Source organism: Protopterus annectens, chromosome 14.part0 (assembly GCF_019279795.1).
Source record: "Protopterus annectens isolate FY-2018-M chromosome 14.part0, PAN1.0, whole genome shotgun sequence".
Lineage (NCBI taxonomy): Eukaryota > Metazoa > Chordata > Ceratodontiformes > Protopteridae > Protopterus > Protopterus annectens.
The window spans coordinates 1,135,467,574-1,135,493,215 of record NC_056748.1 but is presented as its reverse complement, the minus strand read 5'-3'; the positions used below and the strand labels follow the sequence as shown (position 1 = coordinate 1,135,493,215).

Below are 25,642 nucleotides of genomic sequence, written 5' to 3'. Positions count from 1 at the left end.
TCTCTTGTGGGAAGGGTGAATGGAGTCAAGGAGAGAGAGACTCCAGAGGGAAACCTGGGGACTGGGTTCTAAGAACCAGATTGTATAAGTGTCGGATTGAACTGTTTGCTTCGGATCTGAGGGTGTTGGATCAGGCTTCTTTTGAAATTTAGCAGGAGGCTCTGAAGTAGAAACCAACTTGGGAGAGTGGGATGAAGACTGCTTCCTAGATTCTGTTGCCTCTGAAGAGGCTTTAGATGTTTTTGCAGGGTCTTTGCCCTTGAAAGAGAAGGGGGGGGATGGTAACAAGCCCTCTGGGAGGAGTTTGTTGCATCAGTCACTAAGGGTCATTGATGAAGGTGACTAAATAAATCCAGCACATAGGAAGCACTCTGTATTTAAATGGGCAGCATCCAGCCAATAGACAAACACCCTATGGGCATCAGAATTAGGGATCATGCCCACAGGAAGTCCATTTCTTAATCCCAGTTGGTTTGTCGGTCAAAATCACAAGCGGAAAATTTTAGCACAGAAGTTTTTTTTTCTTTATGAGAACTACAAACAATGGTAGGGGAAAATAATTACGCTCTAAAGGGTAGGAAGAAGAGAAGAAAGAAGACAGAGAAATACCAATAATGGTATTAAGACTACTACAGGTAGAATATAAGAAAATAAATTACAATACTAACACAACAAAAATCTGAAAAAAATGAGGGTAAGGGAGGAAGAGGTAACTAAAATAGCAAAGGCTATGTGAAGATTTCCAAGAAAATGATACTCACTGTAATTAAAATGCACTCCAAAGCTCTGTAAGAAGGATACATGTATGTTGCGATAAGGCAGCAAACGAGATCTGAGGTATTACAGGGTGACCAGGGCATTCTGGATAAAGGGAGGAGCTCGAGAGTTGGATCAGAGAGTCTAATAAATATGGCTGGGTGGGATCTGAGGTCAGATCAGAGAGTAATCAGTTGAGAAATGAATGAAATTGAGAATTTACCAGAAGTGATTAAAGCCATTAACTTAAAGAAAAGGTGGAGTACTAAGATAGTACTGTGTCAGGATTTTCTATACAAAGTGGTAAACATTATTTACCAGTAAAAGGAAATATGATATATAAAAAGAAAATTAAAAGAGTGCGTTTATTTTGTGGGGAAGAAGAGACAGAAAAAGCATGTTATTTGAAAAGTAAAACAGTGGTGAAACTCTGGAAAAGGTGTGCGAAAATAATTTTTTTGAAAATATTAATGATGTAAACAATAAAGCTATGAATATAATTATGTTTGTCTATTATAAGAAGATGAAGATATGAAAAGGGCAGATCATTTATTTTAAGTTATATGGGTTGTTTGGAATGAAAGAATGAATGAGTTTGTTTAACAGAAAATGGATTTTGGCAGATATATTGTGAAATAATAGATTACAGCTGTGGAAGAAGTAGGGCCAATTAGGAAGGAATAATAACAATATGTTATAAGAAATATTAATAAAACGAACAAAACCAAGTAAATCCACAAATGAGTAGTGAAGCTTAAGAACTATTAATAAAACGAAAATAAAACGAACAAAACCAAGTAAATCCACAAATGAGTAGTGAAGCTTAAGAACTATTAATAAAACGAAAATAAAACTAACAAAACCAAGTAAATCCACAAATGAGTAGTGAAGCTTAAGAACTATTAATAAAACGAAAATAAAACGAACAAAACCAAGTAAATCCACAAATGAGTAGTGAAGTTTAAGAACTATTAATAAAACGAAAATAAAACGAACAAAACCAAGTAAATCCACAAATGAGTAGTGAAGCTAGGAACCACAGCGGACACAATACAATAATCCAAACACTTTTTAATGATTAAGTGTTTTCGTCAAGGTGAAAGACTTCATCAGAATAACCATCATTATTAAAACACATCTTTAAATAACCCACCCCAAGCTCACATTGGTTGAGAATAAAACATCACTTCCTGCATTAATCAGTGAAAAATCTTTAAAATACTTAATACACTACTAATAAAAAAGCTTGTGCATCACATAAACATTGATTTCAGCTTAAGTACTGAACTTATGGAGACCCTGTCACTAAGTCCAGGAGCCTGGCAGGCGTTAATTCTAATCTGTCACTTAAGCTCCATAAACTCTAAAAATTAATCCAAGGATCCCCCCGTGGACGCAAATCAACTTGGTCAAATATAAAAAAATGTAAAAGCATGCAGTGGAAAAAGGCTAATGTGCCTGTACAGTGCATTATTCTCATTCTTGTGTTTAATATCGTATGTGTGCTGGTAGATTCTTTGTCTCAGTGCCCTGATCATTTTTCTACATAGTAAGCATCACAGGAATCACACAACACGACATAAACAACTCCTTTGGAGTACAAAAATGTTTCCTACGTGAGGTGATGTATCCATAGTGTTTGATTTTAATCTTGTTTGTGTCCAGTGTCCATCATAAAAGGGTACTGTGGGCACCTACCACATTTAAAGCTACCACACTGGTCTGATTTTGTATTACATCTTTCCAACAACCCTTTCAAGGAAGTTTCCTTTTTATAAACAACCAGCTACCTGTTACCCAGATGTTCTTCGTTTTTCACTGTTGCAGTCATCACATTTGGGCTATCTGCTTGCAGTAGCCCTCTGTCGATCCTGCGTCAGTTGCTGTCTCATCTTCCATGACGTCAGGTAGTCGGGTATAAAGCATGCAGCTGACGCCATTACCCCAGTCTTTCTTGCTGCGCGGTGCCCTAAGCAGAAGTAGTTCACAAGTGCCAGTCGGCCGACTCCTGAAATTTTCATTTTCAAGTTTCAGATCTGAAGTCTTCAACTAAGCTAAGTACCCCATTGGGATCCTTTTTCTTGCTCTAAACCGATTTCAGTAAAAGTTAACAATTGTATTTCTTGTGGAAAGCAAATACCGCATAAAGATTTTCATTCGTACTGCATTCCTTGCTTAGGCCCAGACCACAACGTACCTCGCTGTTGGTTTTCTGCCTTATTCAAACCTCGTACTATTCATCGTCTGTTCATTTACACATCTAAATATTTTGGTACTCGGTTCAGTTATCTAGAAACGGCTTCAGTAAGCCACCCGACTACCGACATTCCGAAAAAACACAAAGATAAGGACAGAGACAGACCACTTGGGTCCAAAGCGGCCGACGATGCTTCTCCTAAGCTAGTCGCCAGTTCGCTGGTATTCAGTGAGGCGCTTTCACAGCCCCTGATACCCGCTACTTCAGATTCGCAGGCCTCTACTGAGACCCATTCGGAGTCCGGTATGCCGCAAGATGCTTCTTCGACTGTGGAACCTGCGGATGTCTCTACCTTGGATGGGTCCGGAGCCGCTGTGCAGGCACGGACGTCTGAGGGTGTATTCAGGCCTACTGACTTGCATATTAAACCGACCATCTTCTTCTTCAAAGCCTAAAACTCGATCCATGCCTAGAAAACCGATGCCCAGACCACATGGTCAGGTCCCTATGACTAAAAATCAAATGATAAGAATGGCTGAAGACCTTATTACTCTAATCAGGGGAAAACATCCTTCCCCCTCTAAGAGACCTAGGACTGATTTTCCTTCTGATTCTTCTGATCAGGATTCTGAAATTTCTGTTTTCTCTAATGACCAGGATTTGCCCTTATCTACCTATGAGGATTCTGATGCAGAGGACTCCATTCCCAATGATTCCCCTCCAGGGGATTTCTCTTTTGTTGAAACCTTGCATACTCTTATGGAGCATTTTCGCTGGAAAAGCCAGGATTACTTGGATTCCAAAAAGAGCCTTAGGGAATTCTTACTCCTGCCTCAACACAGGCCTTTAGCTATCCCTCCTGTACTGGACATTGTAGATGATGCCTTCACGGCATCTGGCATGGCTTAGTGGTAAATCCCTTTGTGTATGGTAAATATCTAGCCTGGCCCCTGACTCTTTACCTCCTGCTCCTTGAAAACCTGATAGGTATTACAGTGTACCTGACTCTCACAAGTTCCTCTTTTAAAATCCTACTGCGGATCCTGAGACCATTTCACAGGGCTCCAAGGGCATTAAGGCTACTACTGCCAAAAATCCTATCCCCTATGATAGAGATTCCAGGGTGCTGGATAGATGGGGTAAGAAGGTATACACTTCTGCAACGTTCGCCATTACGGCCTTAAACTGCCAGTTTCATATGAAGTATCAGCATCATATTATTGGGTTGCTTAAACAGAAAATAATGTTGATTCCTGACTGTGCTGAAAATAAAGATTTACAGGATTTAATGCATTCTGCTGAACAAGTTGGAAAACATACTTTGCAATGTGGTTTTGATTCATTAGAGGCATCTCGCAGGGCTGCTGTCACTGGGTCTGTACTTAGAAGGCATGCTTGGCTTAAAGAGCAGTCTTTGCCAGATCATGTTAAAGCTAAATTACTGGATGCTCCCTTAAACCAAGACCGCCTGTTTGGCAGCAAAGCAGAAGTACTTAAAAAAGATGGAGGAAAAAGCTACATCTATGCAAACTGTTAAATATTTCCTGCAAGTACAGCCTCCCAGATTTAGTAGGCATTGGTCCTCTAAGAATTGGTCCTTTCCAGCCTCTTCCAGGCCTTCTCAGTCCAAACCCAGAACCAGCAGAGCATCCAGGATTCCGTCCCAAGGTACTCACAGGCCTAAGCAGTGGGGGGGCTCCCACTTCCAAAGCAGGGAGTAGTAAGACTCCCCCCTATGGTAAACTGTTTCAGTGACTTAACTTTAAACCTTCCAAGCCCTGCTCAACTGACTGTTCCTTTAGGGGGAAAGATTGCCCTGCTTGCAAAAAATTAAAAAGTGTTTGGATTATTGGATTGTGTCAAATATTAATAAAAAGAAATGTGTACCCAAGTAAATTTAAATATGTATATTTTGTAAATATGTCAATAATTTTTCAATGTTGTGTTAAAGTACCCCTACACTTTCCTATAGGTGTCATGGAATCTTGTACTTCCATCTGAGCTTCCACCAATGCAAGCATATAGGGCCTCAGTTTAATATCTCATCTGAAGAATGGCACCTTCAGGAAAGCAGCACCTCCCTTATGCAGCTTGCAGAGTCAGCAATCTATTTACTTTGTGTGGGAATAGAACCCGCAGATCTTTGCACCAAAGATGACTGCACTACCTGTTGCGCCACTTACACTGTGTCATACAATTTAAATAATATTTTGCTTATTGTGAATTCAGTTACACATCAAAAGAACTTTACAACTAGAGCACACATCCAGGATTTTGGATTAATTAACCAGTGTCTTTACTGACATGGCAGCAAGTTGCTTAAGCAAGACAGAATCATGTGACATTCCACATTTCCACAGGCATGCCTTATGACCTTCTTAAACAAACTGCACTATACGGTACATCCTTCCCCTTAACAAGCTGTATATGCACAAAATGTCTTTCACTAATTTACAAAGTACGGATGTCACATGACATTCATCATGTTTAGGTAGATTCATGCACAGATCATATACATATAAGATATGCAGTACAAATTGGTACTAGTCTGACGGCAGCATTAAAACTCAGTCCTTGTAACATGTAACAGTCATAATAATTTTCTAATAATTCCACAAAACTTAGACACTTTACAGTTATTAGATTACACTGTTCCTGCTGTAGGCTCAAAAGTCAAATCTGGTAGTCAAACCTCATTAGATTGATACTTATTTAAACCTTGTAGATGAGAAACTGGTGGGGGCAATGTTAAAATTTGGACAGGACAGCTGTAACACCTCCTGGTTATTTCAGTGCACTGTGGAGAGAACACTCCAGTCCGGTACAAGTACCTTCCACTACCTCTCTCAGATTTCTTTTGCTTTTGGCAATATATGACCATGGTGTGTTTGCATAGCCAGTTACAACTTCATATTACACTATAAACTGCCAACTGGATTCCAACAATCCCTCCAGGTCTCAGGCTTAGACAATGTCTTAGTAGATCTGCTGTAGTCTTTATTCTGTTAAAGTACAGCCACTTGCCACGCAGAGTGGATACGTGGCAGTTTCACTGGCTTAACTATAACAGAATATGTTGGTATCTTCATTTTCATCTTTCTCTCCATCAACAAATCTGAAAGTGATATCCCTGTGGGTCATAGTGGAGTATTTTATATTCATGAAAAACAAGCTATTTAGAGCTGGTAATATTTTTACTGAAGATGTTCCCTGAAGGGGAGAGGCATGGTCCACAGAGGTCTGTAGTTCTCAATGTTATCTGCTAACAAATGGATGGGAAAAATAACATAAGGTCATATCACCCCTATGCACAGAAGCAGCTGCTAGCACCATTCTCCAAGTATACCCGTAAGATCCACACCTGCTTCAACATCAGGAATTTTCTTTAAATCTGGAGAAGGATAAAGAAAGGTAATAGAATAACCTCTGGTTATTCCTGCTGCACCCAGACATCCTGAGTGATGGACATCCAGGTGGAAGGGTGCAGGTACAAGATCCCCCCCAACTGCTTCCAGAGAGCAGCAGTCAGGCAAATGTTCATGAGTGCTAAAGTGGCTTCTCAGTCAAGGAACCCCCAAAACCCAGGTTTTATAGACCACCTCTGCCCCGGGGACGACGTTCACCATTAGAGCTCCATTCGTGGAGGAATGGACAAAACAGATATCAGATTTGCACTTTCTTTCACTGCACTACCTTCACAGTTTTTCTTTTTCTTAACCTCTGCTTTGCAGAAACATTTATCATGCCATCTCATCTTTTGTTTCTTCAAAACTCAGTAATGTTTATCTCCATAGATTTCTTCTGTTACACCCTCCCCCCTCTCTCTCTCGGTTTTGATTTTTGAGAACTCATATTAATTCTGTGACACTAAATCACACAATATTTGATTAACATTTAATCTGGAAGCTTCTTGTATATGGTATGCCACAGAACATGCATATTTCAGAAACCATAAAGTTCCATTCATGACACATTTCAGTACTAAGTAAATTACCCATATACATTCCATCACCCTGCTATGTTCAACACTGATCTCAAATGTATGCTCACTCCCAAATGAGTAAGGGCACATAGATAACATGTATGATATCTTACAATGTTATGCAGCTGCATATGCCACACAAAATGGCACTCCTCCCAGTCCTATCGCATCAGCTCATTCTATTAGGTAGAATGAGATCATTTGGGAAGACCCGCCTCCTTAGTTTCTTAATCTTGAATTATCTTCTGTTTCCTCTCTTACTACTTAATAAAAAATACACTTCATTCAGCTGCTTTTACTCTATTTGTGTCTCTTCCTACTTTATTTTGCTTTTGCTGTTTGTTCTCAAAGGTGTTCAATTGCATTTATTACTGCTTGTTAGTAGCCTGATTAAATTGTAATTGTTATTCTAAGCTTCTTAGTTTTCATTTAAGGACTTGGGCTTCGGGCCAGTTCTTTTACATTAAGAAGGTTTGTGGACTACAATCTTGTGGGAGGAGAGGGTAGCCTCTGCCCTTCTAAGTTGGGAATTACTGGATGAAGGCTTATTGTGCCTGTTGTTCTAAGTTTCTTTGTTCTGGTTTAAGCACTTGAATTCCTAACCAGTTATTTTACATTAGGAAGATTGGTGGTCTAAACTCTTGTGGCAGGACAGGACAGCCTACATCCTTCTAAGCTGGGAATTGCTGGTTGAAGGCTCATTGCGTCTGTTATTCTGAAAGTGTCTTAGTTGTGGTTTAAGTACTTGGTCTCCTAACCAGTTGTTTTACATTAGGAGGGTTGAGGTCTAGACTCTTATGGCAGGAGTGTTCATAGGTTCATACTAGGCTATCTGCCCTAGGGCATTTATAAGCCTAGCCAGAGTGTGTTTGGCTTTCGCCACCCATTTTAAATTAATTTTGCTATGCCTTTTTTTGAGGTTAGTACACTGTGCCTCTGTCTAACAGTGACACAGAAGTGATAGCCGGGGTAAACCTACGATCTCCCATCCACTCATCAAGATTCCTCTTGAAGAGAGTCAATGTGGGACTCTGGACTGGGATTTTATTCCAGAGTGAAGGGAGCCTCTGGGTTATGAATCTGTCCTTCCAGCATGTCCTATTTATTTCAGTGCTGAGGTTCAAGTCTCTCGAGCGCGTAGCTCGATGGGATTTGGATTTTCTGAGGTGCAGCATGTCCATTAATTCTGGGTTGGACATGGCTTTATACGTCAGGCACAGATCGCCTTTGAGCAGGCGGTATGCCACTGAGTAGAGCTGGAGTTTCTTTAACCGGGCAGCATATGGCATCTGTTTGAGCCCTTTGATCCTCTTGGTGAGGTACTTTTGGGGTCTTTCCAGTTGCTGCAGGTGTCTTGTAAGGTACATCCCAAAAGGGGCATTGTACTCAATTATGGGCCTGATGAGGGATGAGTAAAGAGGCACGATGACCTCCCCTGATCTAGATGTGAATCCCTTCATGATTAGGTGGGCTATATAAAATGCTTTTCTAACCACTTTGGCCACGTGGTTGTCAAATGAGAGATTGCTATCAACTTGGGTCCCCAGGTCCCTAATGACTTCTTCTGTACTTAATGGATTACCACCTATGTGGTAATTTGTGGGCACTTTGTTTTTGCCAAAGGGGATGACTATACACTTTTGGCGTTTAGCTTGAGGCCATGGCTCTGGCACCAGTTGTCTGTTTCTATGAGGCCCTTTTGGAGGATGCTTGTGTCGGCTGGAGAGTTGATTATGGCGCCCAGTTTGCAGTCATCTGCGAACTTGGTCAGCCACAGTCCTTCCGTGTTGGCCTGTACCGAGAAATATATACCGAACAAGAGAGGTCCCAGGACTGAGCCTTGTGGGACGCCACTTGTAACAGGTTTGGAGTCTGACATGGCTCCAGCAATTCTAACCATGTGGGTTCTGTCCTTGAGCCAGTTTGCAACCCATCTAGTGACATAGGGGTTTATATTTAAGCTGGTGAGCTTATCTATAATGCCCGAGTGGGGTATTGTATCGAAGGCTTTTGCGAGGTCCAGGTAGGCTGTGTGGACCACCTTCCCCTCGTCAATGGCCTTGGTGACTGTTTCAAAGAAATCGACCAGGTTTAAGAGGCAGGATCTGCCCTTAACAAAGCCAAACTGGGTAGGATCCAGTGTCTGTAGGTCCCCAATATCTTTATTTATGAGGTCCATGATGATCCTTTCCATAGCTTTGCAGACCAAGCTAGTCAGGCTTATGGGGCGATAGTTTCCAGGATCCGTTGAGGCACCACCTTTGTGGAGAGGGACCACTGTTGCTGTACGCCACTCTTTGGGTACATATCCTGTAGTAAGGCTAAGATTGAACAGTAGTTTTATGTTTGGGTTTAGCTCTTCTTGGAGTTCATGTAGGACGCAGCCCGGGACACCATCTGGTCCCATTGATGCTGTGTTTTTTGCTTTGGAGAGGGCGGCTCTTACCTGAGCATCTGAGATGTCAGGGGCAGCACTCTGTTGGGATAGATATTTGCCCTTTTGGTGGGGAGAGGGGGGAGAAGTTTGCACTGAACCTGTCAGCTAGGATGTTGGCAATGTCTGTGGGCTCGGTGTATTTTTTGTCATTTTGGACTAATTCTGAGCATATCTGGGAATTCCCACCCAGGTTCCTAACATAACTAAAGAAAGCCTTATGATTATCCTTAGTGTTCTGTGCAATTTTTCTCTCGAAGCTGGCCTTAGACGATTTTATGAGTGCCCGTAGTTTTTTGCTAATACTGATCAGAGATGCCTTCCCTTTTGGGATTTTGCTCTATCATGTAGTAGCTTCCTCCTTCTATTGTATAGTTTGTTTATGGCTGGGGTCCACCAGACAGGACGTCTGCCTTTGGAGGATTGGGTCCTGGTTTTATCTGGGATTGCATGATCCATGCATTCCTGAAGGTGTTCATAGAATGCGTTTATAAAGGATTCTGCGGTCTGGGCCGTATTTTCCACAGGCCCGGGAGCTTTGAAGGATTTCGCCTCGGTTTTGAGGCGTGTGAAACTTGCTTTAGAGAAGTTTTTCACTGTGGTTTTCTGGGCAGGGGGTGGGGTCGGGATGTGAATATCCAGTGAGATTAGTTTATGGTCTGATCTTACCAGTGAGGGATACACTTCTGGTCTGGAGCATAGTGTCCCCATGTTGATGATGATCAGGTCCAGTATGTTTTCCCCTCTTGTGGGAGTGGTAACAAGTTGTTCCATAGCATTTGAGTTTATAAATTCTAGGAACCTTTGGGCTAGGGTGTTGGAGCTAGAGTAATGCTCCCAGTCTATGTTTGGGTAGTTGAAGTCGCCCAATATAATGGTGTTTGGAGAGACCTTCATATTTTCCAGTATTCTCAGGAAGGCCAAGTGGGGTTCCTGTGTTTGGGAGGGTGGTCTGTAGCAGGCTATAAACTGGAAGGCAGTTTTACCCACAGTTAGTTGCACATGGATAATCTCTGATGCTTCGTGCTGTGCCACCAACCTGGAGGTGTGGATATCTTTGACAAATATTGATACTCCCCCTCCTTTTGTGGCTCGGTCCAAGTTTTGGGGCCGAAAAGCATGGTATGAGGTATAACCTGGTAGTGCTGGGGTGCTCTCGGGAGCCTTGAACCAGGTTTCTGTTACTGCACAGATATCGATGTTCTCCATGCTAAGGAGAGTTTCGAGTGCGTGCATCTTGAGGTTTTGACTTCTGGCGTTAAGTAGCATTACTCTTAGTTTCTTATCCCTTGTGATACCTATGGAGGTGGGTTTGTCTTTTGAGCCTTGCCTAAAAAAGGCACTATGGGGGTAGCAAGAGCCTTTGCCAATATCCGAAAGCCCAGGGGTGACAGGTGCAAGCCGTCCCTAGCGAAGCATCGTGGCTTGTCGAGCATGTCATCCCAGGCTGACAGGCATTGGATCCCCTTTGAATGACACCAACACTTAAGCCAATTGTTGAAATTGATCATCTTGTCTTCATATTGTGGCATCATTCGTGGCATCATTCTTGGTGAGGGTAAGATGCTACTCAAGGTCAGGGTCATACCGGCCTGGGCTACATGCTCAGAGAGCTCCTCTATGTCTCTTTTCATGTAGTCCTGGGAGGTACGTCTCAGGTCATTCACACCAGCATGGACAATGACTGAGTCATATTTGTACTTGCCTTGGAGTGACCTGAGTGCTTGTGTTATGTGGCGGATCCTAGCGCCAGACAGGCAGCTCACTGTGACCTTCTCCTTGTTCAGCCTGGTGAGCGGGACGTCAGTGTGCCTGACAATAGAGTCATCTATTACAAGTGTATCAGGTGTGTTGTTTAGCCTTAAGGGCTGTGACTGTTCGGCACATTGGCTTTGTGAGCTATGTGTTGCATGTGTTTTGTTTTGGGGTAGCGGTTGCTTGGGTGTCTGCTTTGGAGGTCTCTGCTGCTTAGGCAGATTTTTATTTAGAGCCTCCGAGTATGTTTTTGTGTGTTTATGTGTTTGGTTTGTTGTCGTGGTAGGTCTATGTGAGATTGGAATTGTAGTGAGTGCGGTTTCCTTCTCCTGACTGGTTACGCCAGTACTGAGTTGAGAGAGCTTAGCCTCCAGTTTGGTTATATGGTTGCATCTCTCAAATGTGTTGGAATTTGTTGGGAGGAGGAGAGGGTTGTCTGTGTACATGAGGCAGTTGTAACATTGCCTCAAGATTCCCAGATTCACCAGCTAGACCGGAGAGGAGATTGACAACTGACCTTTGGACATGCTAGAATAGTATTGGGAATTCCTTTATAATTGAAAAAAGGGCCAATGGGGAACAAGGTACTCAAGGGGAGTTTGTGAGGGTGTAGTGCTTTTAATTTTTTAGAGCTGACTTATATAATTGCTTTAGTGAGCAAGTGCCAGGTAACTTAAATGCAATGTGTTACAGGTAACTTAAATGCAAAAACGACAAACAGTAACTTTCTTTCAAGTGAAACAAGGAAATAAGTACAGTAAGCAATGCAGATATCACTAGGGATCCACAGAAGTGCTAAAAGGCCGCGTTTTAGGTGGAATTAGCGTTTCAGGGAAATAAACAAACAACAAGCATACAAATAAAGCTAGATTCAGCAGGCCTGGATCTAGTCTATGCTACAAAAAACAGGATACTTAATGTTATATATTGTAGCTCCGAGTTTGCTGTGTCTCCTTCCTTCGATCAGCTCACTGTAAAATGGCCTACACCCTTCTAAGCTGGGAATCGCTACTGAATTGCTGCTTTATTTAAACAGTTTTTGCTGTTGTGACTGTGATTTTACGCACTTTGAATTTCTAGTACTTCATTTTATAGCATAGGCCAGATTCAGACTTCCTGAATCTAGACTGTTTGGTATCACTTGAGTATTAAAATCAGCTCTTCACTGAGATATTGAAAGATGTGAGGCATCCGTTGCTTTCAACAAACTATAAGTGCCTGTTTTTACTCTTATATTGCACTTTTAATTTGTATTTAATCTGTTTGAATTATCTGAACTGATTTTTGCCACATTGTACTGTAGACTGTACTAGTTCAGCTGTAGCATAACATAGTTCCAAGTTTTGCTGTTTCTGGGTCTGTTTTATAACTTCTGATCATCAAGTTCAAGCCATCTTTGTTGGTGAAGACCCTTCTGCACCCTTGTGGAAGAAGAGTGCTGTCTGGGTCCCATCTAATTGAGGGTGATTGGCTAGTTTGAGTTAAAAGGGTTAATTCTTGAGTTTTTAAAGCCCCGCGTTTGTGCTTGTTTGTGTGTAGTACACCATCATGCAATGCGACATAGCGGTGGTTACAACTGGTGATTACAGATGCAAACATTTTGCTTGTTAAAATCTCCCTTAGCACTTTACTTGTGGTCCTCCAGAAGTTTTTCACAGCCCTGCTCTACTGTCAAGGTAGAACACTAAGCCTAGGCTCAGAGGTACAACACACCTCTCACTCACTAGCTATTCCCAAGTGTGACCTCTTTTCCTGACCTTATAAATTTACCTAACACTACGGGCAGAAAATTTCCCACAGTTTCTCCAGCCAGCGTGGTCGACATGGGCATCTTCAGGCAGTATAGCAACTGCCTCGTGCTCACCAACAACCCTCTACTCCTAGTCCACACAAACTCAACATGTGAGAGAAGCAACTATATTAAGAACCCTGAATCCATGCTCTCTCACACACCAGGCAGTACATATGACAATGAGTGGGTTGTCAGCATGCACACCTCACCTCCTCCTCCACCCAAACCCACATCACACAACTAAATATGGGAGGTACTCACTAGAAACATACCTAAACACCAGAGACCTCCCAAACAGAAACACAAGCATGCTATACATAGTATTCCCTCTACAGAAAACAATATACATAACACATGCAACAGTGTCTCACTTATCAAGCCCTTAAGGCAAAACACAAAACCAAACACATCAGTCAGAGGTGATTAGTCATAAGTGATTCCATCGTAAGACACACAGATATCCCTCTCACCAGGCTGGATACAGAAAAGGTCACAGTTAGCTATCTGTCAGGTGCCAGGATCTGCCGTATCAAACATGCACTCAAGTCTCTCTACAACAGGTACTGTTATGACTCTGTCATAGTCCATGTTGGTGTGAATGACTTGAGACATACCTCTCTGGATTATATGGAGAGAGACATGACTGCACTCTTGGACTGTGCGTCTCAGGCAGTTATATCCTTAGCCTTAAGCAGCATTTTACCTTCACCTAGGATGATGCCTCAATACAAACAGAAAATGATCAACTTCAATAATTGGCTTAATTTCTGGTGTCATTCTAAGGGGATCTTGTATCTGTCAGCCTGAAATGACATAATCAACAGACCTCAATGCTTTGCAGAGCTGGTCTTCATCTGTCACCCCTGGGATTTCAGCTACTGGCTAAGGCTCTAGCCACCACCACAGTGCCTTTTTTGGCAGTGTCACATGGACAAAATTCCCAATGTAAAAATTCCATCTAAAAACAGCCTCAGGGTTATGCTGCTAAATGCTAGGAGTCTTAACATGAAACTGCATTCAATGGAAGCAGTCCTCACCTTGGAAGACAAAGACATTTGTGCAGTCACAGAGACCCAGTTCAAGCCTATGGAGAGCAGCCCAGCCACACAGTGTTAGACCTTCTTCCACACGTTCAGACCACAAATTGAAGGCATGAAAACTAAAGGGGGCAGTGTATCAATATTCATTAAAGATAAATTCACCTCCATATTGGTTAAACAGTATGATTCCCTGGCGACACTTCAGGTGCAATTAACTGTTGGTAGGACACTTATTAAAGTCACTGCCAGTTACAGGACCCTCTCCTTGAATCAACACCCACTTTGCCTATTTGGAGCTACATGAGTCTATCAAGACACATCCGAGCACCATGGTTTTGGGCGGCTAACTACTCATCCATTGACTGGGTAAATTACTCGTGCTCAAACTCACTTGCCCAAAGGTTCCTCAACTTCACTAACTCAAATGCCCCGGACCAGCTGGTTGACACCCCCACAAGGGGTGCCAACTTCCTGTATCTGGTGCTTACCAATATGGGGGACCACTGTAGCACCCCGACTGCGAGATTTTCCCTGGTGAGATCTGACCACAAATCAGTCTCATTCAAAGTAAATATCACACCTGACCCCCCCCCAGCAGCAACTAACCTAAACAACTTCTCCAAAGCAGAATATAGCCTCTTACTGGATGGTGTAAATAGCTTTGCTACACCTTCCCCCTCAGATGATACTGGCAACTATGCAGAGTTCCACACCAATGCTTTATACAAACACCTGTATAACTGCATTGACTCTGCCGTACCGGATAGGAAAAAAAACAAGCTCCTCAAGGAAGAGCAAACCTGCCTGATGGACAATTGCCATTAACAGGCTTTACAATAAGAGGAAGAATGCTGTCTAAGAATAAGAGGGGCAAGCCCTAAACTGGAAACATTCCCCTTCAGCTTAAATGAGCAAATAAGACTTCTTGTGAAGACCTCCAAAGCAAACTATGAATCCAAATTAGTTTCCTCAACTAAGGACAACCATAAGGCATTCTTTAGTTACATCCGTAACCTAAAAGGAAAGGCCCAGAGTTGTACCAAAGCGGTAGTGAATAATACCACATATACTGAGCCTATGGACATAGCTGCCCTGTTGGCTGACAGGGTATCTGAAAACTTCACTCCCCTGGCCCTGCCACATGTACCCCATGACATCCTTACCACCTCTGTCCCTTACCTTGTATTTCTAAAGAGCAGGTTATGAACACCCTCTCTAAGGCCAAAAACACAGCATCTATGGAACCTGATAAACTCTCAGGCTGCATCCTACCTGGGCTCAAACAAGAATTAGCATCACCATTGGGTACTCTTTTCAATCATAGTTTAAGCAATGGCTTCATCCCAGCTAAATGGAAAATGGCCACTGTTATTCCCTTGCACAAATGTGGTGCTCCACTGACCCTGGGAACTATATGCCCATTTGCCTGACTAGCCTTATCGGCAAGGCCATGGAGCGAATCATCATGAACCTTATCAACAAAGATATAGGTAATCTCCAAACACTTGACCCTACTCAGTTCGGATTTGTCAAAAGGAGATCATGCCAGTTAAACATGGTGGACTTCTTCGAGACAGTCACCAAGGCCCTAGACAAGGGGAAATCTGTGTATACAGCGTACCTAGACTTAGCCAAGGTTTATGACACTATTCCCCACTCGGGCATCATTGACAAACTCACCCAGCTAGGTATCAATCTTATATCGTTAGATGGGTCACTAACTGTCTCAATGATAGAACACATACAGTCAAAATAGGGGAATCCATCTCCAACACCAGACCTGTAAGCACTGGTGTTCCACAGAGATCAGTCCTGGGACCTCTATTGTTTGGAATCTATATCTCTGAAGTGCAAGGAAAAACCAAAGGTCTGTGTCTGACAAAGTTTGCAGATGAATTCAAACTGGAAGCGGTCACAGAATCTCCAAATGTTGTCAACATCCTACAAGAGGGTCTTACACAGACAAATGACTGGTGCCAAAGTCATGGTCTTAAACGCAATGCAAAAAATGTATTATCATTCCTTTTGGTGAGAGCAATGTTGTTGCCAAATACCACATCAATAGCAACACCCTAAGTAGGCACTCAGTGGTGAGAGACCTGGGCTGGATTGACAGCAACCTTACCTTTGATCACCATGTCTCCACAGTGGTAAGAAGGACATTCTATGTCTCATAAGGCATTGCCTCCAGAAAAAAAAAGCTCTAACCTCCCTGTACTCTTCCCTCATCAAGCCAATAATTGAGTACAACGCCCCTTTTGGTATGTACCTTTCCAAGCACCTGCAGCAACTGGAGAATACAAAGGTTCCTCACAAGGAAAATTCAAGGTCTTCAGCATCTGTCCTATATGGATCATCTAAAATCATGGTCACTTTATTCTGTTTCATACAGACTACTCAGAGGTGATCTCTGCCTTACATATAAGGCAATCTCTGACCCTGCTTTACTGGAAATGCTGCATATCCGCAAGTCAAATGTTACACGAGTTACTCGCTCTGAAGACCTTAACCTGGTATGAGCCATTACAGAACCTGCTGGAGGGACACATTTGTCTCCCAGAGGTCACCACACCTTTAGAACAGACTCCCACTTCATGTCAAACAGATCACCTCATTGGCCCTCTTCAAATGCAATTTGGACGATGGGATGGTTAACCGTAAATTCACTCTGGGGGTTCTACCTGTGTCCCTCTTGGACAGGGGCAATAGGGACTGATCATGGAAATAAAGGTAGAACTTGGCTAGGCTTTAAGGGCCCTAGGGCCATTAGTCTAGTAACTTCTTACGATCCTTAAACATTAGTTAAAGGTGCCCAAACTTTATCATGAACAAGTGTTTATGGTGAGTTCCTCTTCTGCCAATACCTTTGTTTGCAGCAGTTTCCTTTTCTTTGTCTGCTATCTTCTGCTCTGTGTTCTGGTGATTCATCTAACTCTTCCAGCTTCAGTGCTGTAAATGAATGTTGAAAAACTCCCAAGCTCCCAGCCTCCATTAAGAATTCCATTCTTCAATTCCTTCCTTAATCTCTGCCTCTGCAATCCCCAAATGAGGTACGCTTGCAGCAGTACCTTTCAGCATTCCATTCACACGCCGATCTACACTCACAGTTCTCATACATGTTTCGCTTCCCACTCTCCTAAGCAAACCATCCTGGATCCCCCACACACATGCAAATTTTACTTATTTTAGTTATTTGCTGCCAGGTTAGGGAGACTATTCTTCTCTGACCCTTTACATCTATTGTCAGGGCCACAAGGGTAAATATAACAATTATAATATGTAACTACAGCAGACTCCCTCTTATCCAGTCTCACTAGGACCGGACCTTAGGCTGGACAAACGAATGGCTGGTTAATCAGAAAAATGCACACAAAATAGCATTTATAAGTTATAAATCAGCCAGAATAACAAGATTTGTGTTAGCATTTATTTTTCCCAGAGGAGTTGGAAGTGTTTTTCTCTGTTGTCTTTTGCTAGAGCTATGGGAGAAATTTGACTGCCAGTTAAAGAGAGGCCAGATAAGAGGCAGTATACTGTATTTTTTTTTGGGGGGGGGGGGACACAGTACCTAGAAAAACTTAGACACTGGGAGAACATGCAAAACTTTAGACAGATTACCAGAGGTCAGAACTACTCCTGTCAAATGATCAACAACACATTTAGAGAATGCCGATCCTAGAAAGGAATTTAACCAAAACTAATTTCAGTAACTGTGAAGTTTTCCTTTTTTTCCATTGCTGTGCATCCTAACAATGGGTAGATTTAAGTTTAGGAGGTGTTGGAGTGGTTCCACCAAATGGTGAATGGGCACTTGCTCCCCTGCAAAAAGACTTAGCCTGGCATTCACTAAAAGTGATTAAGGAAAATTCCTACAGAGGAATGGAAGTTATGTAATGTTATGTCAATGTATCAACATGAATCCCCAAATTTATAAAACAAAAAATGCAGTAGTACATCACAACTGAATAAGCAATTTATTCTCACAAATTAAGAAGCAATCTCTAGTGATTTCCTAGGTGGTATTTGGAAGGCATAAATGTTCTTTGTAAATGTAACTGTGTACATATGAAATGCACAAGATGCCATTTTCTCATCACTGCCAACCTTCATATATAAATGGGTTTATAGCACAACATGGACAAGACAGCTGTTATTTTAAACTGCTAAAATTTGCTTTTGTATAATGCAAATAAATGTCATGAAGAATGCACGAAATAAGTTTCAGATAAGCATCCTAGATGACTTCAGTTCAAAAGGTAAGTTATAAAAACGGCCCATGAAAAATGAATAGAAATACAAATATAGAACCTCTTGGCTGACACTTCAGGATAATCTAGTGATACACAAAATACAGTCCCTACACACTGACATCTTTTGCTCAACGGACAGATTATCTCCCTTCTTTTAAGGCACAAAGTCATAACAATTTTTATAAAATTTGATGAGTACAGTTCATAACACTGGTATTTGTTTAACCAGAGTTTCAGTTCATTGTTTGCACCAATACTGATTTTCTTAAATTTATTTTCTTTTTCAGCCTGTTAAAGCTGAATCATTTTTAGTGGTTATGCAAACATTATTTGGCCATATACTTAACAAGCGTAATTTGTACATTCTTAACGCCGTACTTACTTGTGGTTAATAATGCAATCTCTTCCAGTTTTGTGTCTATTACAACATCTTGCTCTTCTTGAGTCTGTTCTTGCTCTGTTAAAGCAAGCTGCATGTCACTTATGATTTTCTCTTTTGCTTGCAGTTCTATGCAAAAGGAGACAGAAATTTACATCATTAATCTATGGTTCTGTGAAAAATACCACTTCAAATACAAAGCCAATCACAAATTAGGTTCAACTGGATTGCTAGCTAATGCAACATTTACGCAATTATTCAAATACATGCCCATTTTGCTAAATGCCTAATTTAAGTAATAAGGAATAAGAGAAAGTTAATACAGATTTATCCTTGCCTCGTATGCTAGTTTTATAAATACACGTTGACTGATTACCACTACCAAAATTCAAACAAGTTGCTGCTCACTATATCAATATATTTTCAAGACGATTCCCAGGAAGAAGAAGAACTCACAAGACCATCTTTCTTGAGCTACTGCGGTGTCACAGCCCTTAAAAGTCATGTGCTCTTGTATAATGGTTCCACAACACTCAACTTCTGACAGAGCATGATGCTCTTAGTCAACAATTAAGGAATACTCTAATACCCAAGTTCTTGCCCCTCCTACTCAGGAAAGTGTAATGGTGAAAAAAATATCTGGAATTATAAACTTAAAGCCTACTGACAAAACTTCGGCTTCAATCCTGTAACAGCTACATTTTTCAATACAAGAAGGAATAACATAATATTACACCCACTGCAGATGTTTTCTTAAACATCAGTTGAAAGGATGAGCACTCAATTATCTGTACTAACATGCTTCAGGGGTCCTCTGGAATGACTGGTACAACTGGAGTGAACCCTGATTAGTGTCCCTAAAAAAAAAGAAAGATAAAGGAAAGAAAAGGGAAAAAACACAACAAAAGCAAATCAGCTCAAAACAAAGTAGTAATACTTCAGGTAGGAATCCCCTTAAAGGAAACCCTGCCCTGGAACTCAAAACATTATATTTTCTTCATAGTATCTTTGTTTTCAGAGCTATATTAATGCATCACAACAATTCTAAGTGCTTCTTAGAAAGTTTTAATATGTTTTTTCCACAAAATGGCTGGCATGAAGTGTGTCATATAATGGGATTTTATCTTTGTACAAGTCATGCTAGACATCAGGAATTGGTGGTGTCTTTCTATTCCAATTGTCATCAGTGTCAGCAGTGAGGCGTCTTCAATCTTTTTCCTGAATAACAATACTATACATTTCTCTCTCAGAGATTTTTTTCAAGCTGTTCATAGCAGTTATGTAGTTCCAGCCAAAGCAAGCAGTTGAACTGCAGGCTTTTGTAAGCATTTTGATTTTATAGCCTGAAAAACACTCCTAGACCCTCCCCCCACAAACTTCCTGAGGTGTCAAAGCTACCACTGCAATCCAAGAGTTGTTAATCGACACTTCAAGTGGTACTGCTGCTCACCAGCTCACCAGTCTCTGCAGCAGTTCTTTTTTTATCCTGAAAGTTCAAAAAAAGTGCTAATATGCATGCTGTTTTACTTCAAATGTACATTACAAGCACTGGACAAAAATGCACAACTATCTGTTCCTGAATTTGAGTTATGAGCTGTTTTTAAAAGGGGGTACAGACACCTTCATACATTACAGTTCCACACTTCTTTTGCAGTACTACCCCCTCAATTTGTTACATTGTAGCAGAGTAACACCATCAAAACCATAATCCTTGAGCATAAGATATCCGTATGTATAAGACTAACACTGCTTTCCATGAGACATCCGTATGTATAAGACTAACACTGCTTTCCATGAGATATCCATCCGTATGTATAAGACTAACACTGCTTTCCAGGAGACATCCGTATGTATAAGACTAACACTGCTTTCCATGAGATATCTGTATGTATAAGACTAACACTGCTTTCCATGAGACATCCGTATGTGTAAGACTAACACTGTTTTCCATGAGATATCCGTACGTATAAGACTAACACTGCTTTCCATGAGACATCCGTATGTATAAGACTAACACTGCTTTCCATGAGATATCCATCCATATGTATAGAACTAGCACTGCTTTCCATGAGACATCCGTATGTGTAAGACTAACACTGTTTTCCATGAGATATCTGTATGTATAAAACTAACACTGCTTTCCATGAGACATCCGTATGTGTAAGACTAACACTGTTTTCCATGAGATAGCCGTACGTATAAGACTAACACTGCTTTCCATGAGACATCCGTATGTATAAGACTAACACTGCTTTCCATGAGATATCCATCAGTATGTATAAGACTAACACTGCTTTCCATGAGATATCCGTATGTGTAAGACTAACACTGCTTTCCATGAGATATCCGTATGTATAAGACTAACACTGCTTTCCATGAGATATCCATCCGTATGTATAAGACTAACACTGCTTTCCATGAGACATCAGTATGTGTAAGACTAACACTGTTTTCCATGAGACAGCCGTATGTATAAGACTAACTGCTTTCCATGAGATATCCATCCGTATGTATAAGACTAACACTGCTTTCCATGAGACATCCGTATGTGTAAGACTAACACTGTTTTCCATGAGACATCTGTATGTATAAGACTAACTGCTTTCCATGAGATATCCATCCGTATCTATAAGACTAACACTGCTTTCCATGAGACACCCGTATGTGTAAGACTAACACTGTTTTCCATGAGATATCCGTATGTATAAGACTAACTGCTTTCCATGAGATATCCATCCGTATGTATAAGACGGACCCTGCTTTCCATGAGACATCCTATGTATAAGCCTAACACTGCTTTCCATGAGACATCCATATGTACAAGACTAACACTGCTTTCCATGAGATATCCATCCATATGTGTAAGACTAACACTGCTTTCTATGAGATATCCATATGTACAAGACTAACACTGCTTTCTATGAGATATCAGTATGTGTAAGACTAACACTGCTTTCTGTACAAGACTAACACTGCTTTCTATGAGATATCCGTATGTGTAAGACTAACACTGTTTTCCATGAGATAGCCGTATGTATAAGACTAACACTGCTTTCCATGAGACATCCGTATGTATAAGACTAACACTGCTTTCCATGAGATATCCATCCGTATGTATAAGACTAACACTGCTTTCCATGAGACATCCGTATGTGTAAGACTAACACTGCTTTCCATGAGATATCGGTATGTATAAGACTAACTGCTTTCCATGAGATATCCATCCGTATCTATAAGACTAACACTGCTTTCCATGAGACACCTCCATGAGATATCCGTATGTATAAGACTAACTGCTTTCCATGAGATATCCATCCGTATGTATAAGACAGACCCTGCTTTCCATGAGACATCCTACGTATAAGCCTAACACTGCTTTCAATGAGATATCCATATGTACAAGGCTAACACTGCTTTCCATGAGATATCCATCCATATGTGTAAGACTAACACTGCTTTCTATGAGATATCCATATGTACAAGACTAACACTGCTTTCTATGAGATATCAGTATGTGTAAGACTAACACTGCTTTCTATGAGATATCCGTATGTATAAGACTAACACTGTTTTCTATGAGATATCCGTATGTATAAGACAAACACTGCTTTCCATGAGATATCCGTATGTACAAGACTAACACTGCTTTCTATGAGATATCCGAGATATCCGCATGTGTAAGACTAACACTGCTTTCTATGAGATATCTGTATGTATAAGACTAACACTGTTTTCCATGAGATATCCATCCATATGTACAAGACTAACACTGTTTTCCATGAGACATCCGTATGTACAAGACTAACTCTGCTTTCCATGAGATATCCGTATGTATAAGCCTAACACTGCTTTCCATGAGATATCCGTATGTACACGACTAACACTGCTTTCCATGAGATATCCGTATGTATAAGCCTAACACTGCTTTCAATGAGATATCCGTATGTACAAGACTAACACTGCTTTCCATGAGACATCTGTATGTATAAAACTAACACTGCTTTCCATGAGATATCTGTATGTGTAAGACTAACACTGTTTTCCATGAGATATCCGTATGTATAAGAGTAACACCGCTTTCCATGAGATATCCATATGTATAAGACTAACACTGCTTTCAATGAGACATCCGTATGTACAAGACTAACACTGTTTTCCACGAGACATCCGTATGTATAAGACTAACACTGCTTTCCATGTGACATCCGTATGTGCAAGGCTAGCACTGTTTTCCATGAGACATCCGTATGTATAAGACTAACACTGCTTTCCATGAGACATCCATATGTATAAGACTAACACTGCATTCTATGAGACATCCTATGTATAAGCCTAACACTGCTTTCTATGAGACATCCGTATGTACAAGACTAACACTGCTTTCCATGACATACCCGTATGTATAAGACTAACACTGTTTTCCATGAGACATCCGTATGTGTAAGATTAACACTGCTTTCCATGAGATATCCATCCGCATTTATAAGACTAACACTGCTTTCCATGAGATATCCGTATGTATAAGACTAACACTGCTTTCCATGAGACATCCGTATGTGTAAGACTAACACTGCTTTCCATGAGATATCCATCTGTATGTACAAGACTAACACTGCTTTCTATGAGATATCTGTATGTACAAGACTAACACTGCTTTCCATGACATATCTGTATGTACAAGACTAACACTGCTTTCCATGAGATATCCATATGTACAAGACTAACACTGTTTTCCATGACATATCCATCCATATATGTATAAGACTAACACTGCTTTCCATGAGATATCCATCCGTATGTATAAGACTAACACTGCTTTCCATGAGACATCCGTATGTGTAAGACTAACACTGCTTTCCATGAGATATCCGTATGTATAAGCCTAACACTGTTTTCCATGAGACATCCGTATGTATAAGTCTAACTGCTTTCCATGAGACATCCATATGTATGTATAAGCCTAACACTGCTTTCCATGAGACATCCTATGTATAAGCCTAACACTGCTTTCCATGAGATATCTGTATGTGTAAGACTAACACTGCTTTCAATGAGACATCCGTATGTACAAGACTAACACTGCTTTCCATGAGACATCCGTATGTATAAGACTAACACTGCATTCCATGAGATATCCGTATGTATAAGACTAACACTGTTTTCCACGAGATAGCTGTATGTGTAAGACTAACACTGCTTTCAATGAGACATCCGTATGTACAAGACTAACACTGCTTTCCATGAGACATCCGTATGTATAAGACTAACACTGCTTTCCATGAGATATCCATATGTATAAGACTAACACTGCTTTCCATGAGATATCTGTATGTTTAAGACTAACACTGCTTTCAATGAGATATCCGTATGTATAAGACTAACACTGCTTTCAATGAGACATCCGTATGTACAAGACTAACACTGCTTTCCATGAGACATCCGTATGTGTAAGACTAACACTGCTTTCCATGAGATATCCGTATGTATAAGACTAACACTGCTTTCCATGAGATATCTGTATGTGTAAGACTAACACTGCTTTCAATGAGATATCCGTATGTATAAGACTAACACTGCTTTCAATGAGACATCCGTATGTACAAGACTAACACTGCTTTCCATAAGACATCCGTATGTGTAAGACTAACACTGCTTTCAATGAGATATCCGTATGTATAAGACTAACGCTGCTTTCCATGAGATATCCGTATGTATAAGACTAACACTGCTTTCCATGAGATATCCGTATGTATAAGACTAACATTGCCTTCCATAAAACTGTTGAAGTTACAGAATGTAAGACTTACATGTGCATCATATACAAACGCTGTGCTTAACTATTAAGACAGCTATCCTTTTAAATGCCCAAAGTGGGACATCCTTACTGAAACCCGAGATTGTGCAGGACAAACTACATCATCATCTAACCACCTAACAAGTATTTTTTACATCTTATTAACAAACTAAAAACTATGTGATGTGTAATGCTGTTAATTTATACTACTTTATATGACATTAAGAGGACTTAAATATAGTATTACAGCTTTATGTAACATTTACAGAGAAGTCAGAAAATATTTTTCTTGTAAAATATCAAGTCATTTGCTAATTTTCATGCCCCCCCTCCCCGAAAGAGGTGCACAGAATCTGTTTTTTCCCTCTCCGCAATAAAGGCAATGGAAAACATTTTCATAACACTCCTGTTTTAATAGCAGCTGTTGACCTTAGCAAGACTCATTACCTATGCAAGATTGCAGAAAGTACGCAACAGGACTAAAAAAAAAAAATGTTGTACTTACTATAACAGATCCTGTCATCTCACTCCATCTGCTACAACATATGGGTCCTCAGACTTCCCCTTGAATCCATTCTGGCCGATTCAGTACTCCTGCCTTAGAACCTTCCAAAATGTACTCTCCCATAATAATATACTCCGATCGAGTTTGGCACCTGAACCTAAAAGCACACTTCCCTTTGCCTTTGATCAAGGAAGGAAAATCCTTCAGGTCTACAAATTAGCATGTTGTCGAATTGGACGGACTGGGATGTAAGGATCTATTGCTATGTTTAGTACGTAAGTTATCGTTGAAGGATTAGCAATCATTCTAAATATATTAAACTCCATCTCCAAAATAAACATTCTGCCACCATCACTAAGCAACTACTCTCCAGTCAACTTTACAATTCCCAACCGTCCCATAAAACTACCACCAATATTAAAATCCTTCAGAAACCATAGTATGAAAGTAGACAAACTCTAAACCTTTCTCACAGCCCAAAAATGGAACTATATACTCTCCTTTTATGAAGCTAATATAGCAGCTGTAAGCCTAACCAACTTTCTACTCTAGTTGTAAGACAATTTCTTCCCATTTACCCACAGGCTTTATACTCCCACCAAAACTGAATGAATGGCTATCCACTGAACTCAAACATCTTTTAACTCTAAGGGATGAAGCCTGGCAAAAATGGAAACAGACTCCCACAATTGGCAACTACACCACCTTTACAGTCTTGCATAACCTAGCCAAGAAGTCCGTCCACAAGAAGGCAAAAA

General features: G+C 40.8%; 1 protein-coding gene across 5 annotated transcripts in view; it reads right to left on the bottom strand.

The window, feature by feature from the left end:
• The window catches only part of KIF20B (kinesin family member 20B), a 1,912,547-nt gene that overhangs the window by 471,271 nt on the left and 1,415,634 nt on the right, over nt 1–25,642 (bottom strand). For all 5 annotated transcript variants that reach the window (XM_044056921.1, XM_044056924.1, XM_044056926.1 and 2 more), the window contains exon 24: nt 18,589–18,714. In XM_044056921.1, the coding sequence (XP_043912856.1) occupies nt 18,589–18,714 (126 nt within the window). The remainder of the gene's footprint in view (nt 1–18,588; nt 18,715–25,642) is intronic.